The sequence below is a fragment of the Clinocottus analis genome, unplaced genomic scaffold, assembly GCF_023055335.1.
Source record: "Clinocottus analis isolate CAN_PGR_092001 unplaced genomic scaffold, fCliAna1.0.p SCAF_11, whole genome shotgun sequence".
Classification (NCBI taxonomy): Eukaryota; Metazoa; Chordata; class Actinopteri; order Perciformes; family Cottidae; genus Clinocottus; species Clinocottus analis.
Genome location: NW_027175832.1, coordinates 20,996,989 through 21,004,387, shown reverse-complemented (window position 1 = coordinate 21,004,387; position 7,399 = coordinate 20,996,989). Strand labels below are relative to the sequence as shown.

General features: G+C 47.2%; 1 protein-coding gene across 1 annotated transcript; it reads right to left on the bottom strand.

Annotated features, from left to right (window-relative positions):
- Positions 1–594: 594 nt before the first annotated feature.
- cldn15la (claudin 15-like a) lies at positions 595–4,242 on the bottom strand. The gene is made up of 5 exons (XM_068568049.1): positions 4,026–4,242; positions 1,660–1,824; positions 1,403–1,484; positions 1,052–1,165; positions 595–676 (listed from the first exon to the last, which is right to left on the bottom strand). Exons 1-5 carry the CDS (start codon positions 4,240–4,242, stop codon positions 595–597), a joined length of 660 nt encoding a protein of 219 aa, XP_068424150.1.
- Between the last annotated feature and the right edge of the window lie 3,157 nt (positions 4,243–7,399).

The following is a 7,399-nucleotide window of genomic DNA, read 5'->3' as shown; positions in this document are numbered from 1 at the left end:
AAGAACCGCAAGTCCAGATTATATGAGACATTTGACTAAAAATCCATATTTAATGAGATATATTGTCCATATTTTGAGACGCCACATTTAATGTCCATATATGGCAGTGTACTACAAGTCTGTATTTAAAGAGACAGTGTGCTATAAGTCTGTATTTAAAGAGACAGTGTGCTATAAGTCTGTATTTAAAGAGACAGTGTACTATAAGTCTGTATTTAAAGAGACAGTGTGCTATAAGTCTGTATTTAAAGAGACAGTGTGCTATAAGTCTGTATTTAAAGAGACAGTGTGCTATAAGTCTGTATTTAAAGAGACAGTGTACTATAAGTCTGTATTTAAAGAGACAGTGTGCTATAAGTCTGTATTTAAAGAGACAGTGTGCTATAAGTCTGTATTTAAAGAGACAGTGTGCTATAAGTCTGTATTTAAAGAGACATGTAGTACCTTCACAGTGATCATCCCATTGGGGGACAAACAGCTGGTCTCCTTCTTATTTTGAGGGTTAAACTTTGTTATTTTTAGTGTACATGAATCAGGACGAGGTCAGGAAGCGAGTGTGCGACAGCACGACGTCCTCTCGGTGTGCAGGTGCGCTCAGACGTAAGCTCTGGCTGAGTCTGGGTCGGACTTGGCTGTGGCCGTGTAGACCCTCGGGGCTTTGCTCCCATAGAAGCCGCTGCAGAACCACAAGGACCACAAGAACCACAATGACCACAAGGACCACAAGGACCACAAGGACCACAAGAACCACAAGGACAGGAATTACATTTCTACAGCAGAACATCCCAGAAACTCTGACAAAAACTATAAATGTCATATGATGGAATCCTCTCCCCTGATTGGCTGCTGGCGGATCTCAAACTATCAGAAGTTTCTGTTAAAATAATTCTTTCCCCTGAAGTCATCTGAGCTGCTTCCTTTAAGTCTCCTCTCACCTGGAGGCGGTGATGCTCAGGTGGACCATGACCTCACGGAGGGGTGTGGCTACAGGCCTCTTGTGACCACACCCATCAGTGCTGTAACCAGAGACTTTACTCAGGTGTGTTCCTACCTTTTCTTTCCTTCAGGCTGAGCTCTCTTACAGGCCGAGCAGAGAAAAGCTCCTCCCAGTATCGCCAGACACGACCCGCACCAGCCCAGGTAGAGCCCGGTGCTGAGCTCGAACCTGCAGACACACAACACACGTCGTCAACACAACACAGACACGCCGTCAACACAACACAGACACGCTGTCAACACAACACAGACACACTGCCAACACAACACAGACACGCTGTTAACACACAACGCAGACACACTGTCAACACACAATCTGGAAACACGCAAACCACAACACACGCCTTACAAACATGCAACTTACAACATGCAGCTGAACTGAGGCGTTGACGTTGGCTGGACTCACCTCACGCCACCAAGGAACGGGTTGTGGAAGTCCTGAACGACCTGGTACGCGTACCAGGAGACGGAGATCATGCAGCAGAGCCCTGCAGCACACGACAAGAACCAGAACCATGAGACAGAACCAGAACCACGAGACAGAACCAGAACCACGAGACAGAACCAGCACCGTCGTCACGTTTCTTGGCTGTGAAGGTTGGAGCTTCATGACGGAACTCATATCTCACGTTTGGCCTCGTGGCCGTAAAGATGGCGGCTCACCTGCCAGCATGCTCAGGCAGCCTCCGCTGACGGCGATCTTGGCCTTGGATTGGTCGCTGGCCGAGCCGATCTTGATGCACTTCAGGCCGAGCAGAGACACGATCATGGAGGCGAGGCCGAGCAGCAGAGAGACGATCATCAGGGCGCGGCTCGCCTGGATGTGAGCTGCAGAGACACGAAGACGTCATGAGAGGCAGCTCGACCTGTGAACACCTGAACCTGTGAACCTGTAAACACCTGAACCTGAACCTGTAGACACCTGAACCTGTGAACACCTGAACACCTGAACACCTGAACCTGTGAACACCTGAACACCTGAACCTGTGAACACCTGAACACCTGAACCTGTGAACACCTGAACCTGTGAACCTGTAAACACCTGAACCTGTGAACCTGTAAACACCTGAACCTGTGAACACCTGAACCTGTGAACACCTGAACACCTGAACCTGTGAACCTGTAAACACCTGAACCTGTGAACACCTGAACACCTGAACCTGTGAACACCTGAACACCTGAACCTGTGAACCTGTAAACACCTGAACCTGTGAACACCTGAACCTGTGAACCTGTGAACACCTGAACCTGTGAACACCTGAACCTGTGAACACCTGAACACCTGAACCTGTAGACACCTGAACCTGTGAACACCTGAACACCTGAACCTGTGAACACCTGAACACCTGAACCTGTGAACACCTGAACCTGTGAACACCTGAACCTGTAAACACCTGAACCTGTGAACACCTGAACCTGTGAACACCTGAACACCTGAATCTGTGAACACCTGAACACCTGAACCTGTGAACACCTGAACCTGTGAACATCTGAACCTGTGAACACCTGAACCTGTAGACACCTGAACCTGTGAACACCTGAACCTGTGAACACCTGAACACCTGAACCTTTGAACACTTGAACCTGTGAACACCTGAACCTGTGAACACCTGAACACCTGAACCTGTGAACACCTGAACCTGTGAACACCTGAACACCTGAACCTGTGAACACCTGAACCTGTGAACACCTGAACCTGTAGACACCTGAACCTGTGAACACCTGAACACCTGAACCTGTGAACACCTGAACCTGTGAACACCTGAACCTGTGAACACCTGAACACCTGAACCTGTGAACACCTGAATACCTGAACCTGTGAACACCTGAACCTGTAAACACCTGAACACCTGAACCTGTGAACACCTGAACACCTGAACCTGTGAACACCTGAACCTGTGAACACCTGAACTCATTTCTTGTAATTCCCCGTTGGAGAGAAAAGGAGGAAGTGGTTTTACGACCTGAGTCACTTATTGACCAGATGGTCATAGAAACTGCTGCACCTGCTTCTGAGTTTCTATTGGTCAGAACAGCAGGGGGCGGGGCCGTAAAACAACCAATCATAATCAATCATAATCAATAATAATCAATCAGTAATATCTAAGCTTGTATGCATCACGTCTTCAGTCACGAGCTCTTCTCAAAGCTTCTACGTTTGAAATCATTTTAAATATTGTGAAAACATATCATTTATATGTTGTGACATGAAATACATGAAAACTACTTGTTTTGTTATTTGTCTTGACATCTTCATTATTTTAAGTATTTCTCCTTCTAGTCATACACCTTTTATTTACTCATTTATTCCTTCTTGTCTTGTTCTTTCAGTCTGAATTCTGTTTTCATAGAAATAAATCCTCTAGTTTTATGTGAAGTTCAGTTTTCTTCTTTGAACTCGTCTTCGTTCCGTTTCAGGCGGGAAACTTTCTGAGGGAAAATAAAACGCAGCGACCTTCAGACGAGTTTATGAAGCGCTCTCTGACAGGAAATACTGCTACTGAATACTACTACTGTATACTACGACTGAATCCTACGACTGAATACTACGACTACTTCACTTTTCCACCAGTTTTAAAGCTGCAATAATCAAATATAATTAGAGTTTATTGATGTCGTCAACATGAAACCTGGATCTCTGATTCCTTCAGCAGCTCCATGACGTCACAAAACCTGCAAACGCTTCTCATCATTTCATTCATAATTTAATATTCCAGTATTAATCGACGCGACAGATGATTAAAAAACTTGAGGAAGAGGAAATTTTATTTAACAATTTCTGTCGTGTTTCTCAGAAAAACTTTTAAAACAAACGTAATATTTATCTCTTCTGTGTCAAAGAGTTTTCTGTCCTAGCTTCCTCTTAGCCTCCTCTTAGCCTCCTCTTAGCCTCCTCTTAGCCTCCTCTTAGCCTCCTCTTAGCCTCCTCTTAGCTTCCTCTTTGTCCTCTAACAGAACCCTCTGCTCTCAACATGAGGCTCCCGGACCCGAGAGGGGTCGAGGGTCGGGGGTCCGATTCCCGGTCTTACCCGGCAGGCCGAGCAGCGACTCGAAGTCCCGGCACTCGGCGATGCCGGCGCTGTTCTCGGCGCAGGAGTGCCACAGGTTCTCAAACTGCCGCTGCGAGATGATGACGCTGCCGGACACCGAGGAGATCTTCCAGTAGTCGTTGGCCAGCGCGGCGCCGGTGATCAGCCAGCCGACCAGAACCATGACGAAGCCCGTCGCCTCCACCGCCGTGGACATGGTGTCTGCAGGGAGGACGCTGGAGGAGCCGAGAGGAAGCCTCGCTGGTGGTGCTGGTTCTGGTGGTGGTGGTGGTGGTGGTGCTGGTGGTGCTGGTGGTGGTTCTGGTGGTGGTGGTTCTGGTGGTGGTGGTGCTGGTGGTGGTTCTGGTGGGAGGGGTGTGAGGGGCCCGTTGAGCGCCTCGGTGCAGCCGGAGAGGGTTGAAGTCAGAAGTCAGACTCGGTCGGGCGTCGATCTGATGACTGAGGCTGCGACCGGAGAACTTTACCCTCAGCCGGGGCCATAAAGAGCCGCTCCCTGTAGCCCCCCCCCTCCTGCTCCTCCTCCCACTCTGCGTTGAGCATGATGATGACGAAGATGATGAAGATGATGATGACAGTTGAGTATTTGCAAACCGTCCCGGGTGTTGAGTTTCGTGTCAGACGTCCTGTCGTCTGTTTCTCTTTTAAACCTTTAAGACACTTGAAGACGTGAAGACGAGTCAGACTCTTCAACCACGAGGACGGATTGAATGAAGCAAACTGATGTGGGGCAGTAACCCTCCTGAGCTCACACGCAGGTGGTTTCATACTTTTAAATATTTTTTTTTGTTATGAATCATAAAAATAAAAACTCACAAACTGACCCTCATCTGGTCATAAAAGGTCTGAATTTAGTAAAAAACTAACGAGCCTCTTGGAGCCGCTGGACAGCATTCAGACACTCAAACTAACTTCTCTCCTGGACCTTGAACGCACCTCAAACCTCAACATGACAGATTTTGAGCGTTTTCCTTCAACAAACTGCGTTTCATCCTGTTCGCTGAGCAAAAGAAGTAAAAGACGTTTCAGACTTTAGAGACAGAACGATGTGAATATTCAGAGAATAACTCATTCATGTTGACAATTCATATTAAATACACATGTCTATTTAAATAGAACATCTTATATTTGTTAGAAATGAAAGTCAATAGAATTAAAATGTTAATGTGTTCATAAGCAGCAGTTATTACTCTGAAACAGTTATGACTCAGTTATGACTCAGTTATAACGGTTATGCAGCTGCTCAACATCAGTTTCTGCTTTTATTTGTATTCAGTATTTATGGAAAGGGAACTGAACCCACAACATGAAGACAAACACACACTTCACTCCCCCAGAATTCATACAAAAAACCTTCCTCATTCATGCAAATAAATGATCATTCTTGATTAATAAGCATGACTTAAATTGTATATTCATACATGTTTACACCAGCATGCTACCTAATATTACCCTCAATAACCTTTATAACCGTTAATAACCGTTAATAACCTTTAATAACCGTCCTTGTCTTCCCTCCCTCGGCCGGTTCATGAACACGGAGGAAAGCAGAAGTCTCCACGACAGGAAGTAGAAGGAAGTGAGCGTGTTTACGCCCAAATAAGGAGCTCTGATGACATCACTTCTTCATGTGTTAATTACAGAGGAAGACTGTGATGACGTCATTTCACCTTCATTCAACACAACTCTGCTGGAGGATGATACACGAGGGAACACAAGTGTTATTTTGAATAAGTGAAGGACGTGAAGGGACCGAGGTGTCTGATGGTTTCAGGGAGGTAGGAGGTAGGAGGTAGGAAGCAGGAGGCAGGAGGCAGGAGGCAGGAGGCAGGAGGCAGGAGGCAGGAGGTTTACAGCTTTATGGCGGCTGCGTGTTAATGTTTGATCACAACGAGAGTCCAAAGTCGTCTCTCAGGGATGAAGTGAACATTAATATCAGCGGCTGAACCGACGGACACTGAGCAGTGTTGTTCAATCACACACATTAAATACAACACCCCGACAGACACACACACGTACACAAACACACAACTTAAAGTATTTATTTTGATGCTTGCACTGCAGAGAAGAAGTGGACGCAGTGAACGAGACCTCGTTAGTTTGTGGAAGTTAAGAAGCTTTGAGTTTGTCGTTTTTGTTTGTCGCCATCTTGGATTCCAGGAAGCGACCGAATACGGACTGAAGAGGAGCGAAGTGGAGACGCAGTACACGACTCTGCTGTCGACCTGTCAATCACCCTGTAGCCCCGCCCCTAAAGCGCCCTTATTATGGTCTGTTTGACTCTAACAGACCATAATGTACTAAATGAACATCATGCTGTATAGAAGAAGACTAGAAACTAGAGATTGAGACATAAACTCATGTTTACAATGTTTACTGAGGGAATACATCAAGAGAGAAGTAGAGTCATTTATATAGACTTCTATACAACCAGAGGAGTCGCCCCCTGGTGGTCAGGAGAGAGAATGCAGCTTTAACACATGAAGCATAGACTTCTATACAACCAGAGGAGTCGCCCCCTGGTGGTCAGGAGAGAGAATGCAGCTTCAACACATGAAGCATAGACTTCTATACAACCAGAGGAGTCGCCCCCTGGTGGTCAGGAGAGAGAATGCAGCTTCAACACATGAAGCATAGACTTCTATACAACCAGAGGAGTCGCCCCCTGGTGGTCAGGAGAGAGAATGCAGCTTTAACACATGAAGCATAGACTTCTATACAACCAGAGGAGTCGCCCCCTGGTGGTCAGGAGAGAGAATGCAGCTTTAACACATGAAGCATAGACTTCTATACAACCAGAGGAGTCGCCCCCTGGTGGTCAGGAGAGAGAATGCAGCTTTAACACATGAAGCATAGACTTCTATACAACCAGAGGGTGGTCTTGCAGCTCTTTGGTCTCCTTGTTAAAACAATAAACTGCCTCCATCGTGACTGGGCTCCACATTCCAGCCTCCAGAGGCTCTGAGCTGCTCTGCAGCAGCTTCACCTGTAAATCACCTGGCAGGTGAAGCTGTTGCCTCGAGGCGGCTCCGACAGGTCGGACCGGCTGGGCGGCTCCAGAACTCGGCATCCAGACTCGCACGCTTTCCTCCACAGAGCCGGTCGGGTCGCAGCTTGAAACTGTTTGTGGACTAAACTCACGGCTCCAGACTTTGTGGAGCTTGAACTGGGTCGAGTCGTCTTCTTCACATCGATTCTCTCTCTCTCTCTCTCTCTCTCTCTCGCTCTCTCGCTCTCTCTCTCTCTCTCTCTCTCTCTCTCTTTCCAGCTCGTGGGCGAGCTAAAGGATCCAGAGTCTCTGCTGGGTGGAACATGACGGACCGGACCTGAGCGGCTCCCTCCAGCCGCCTGCAGCC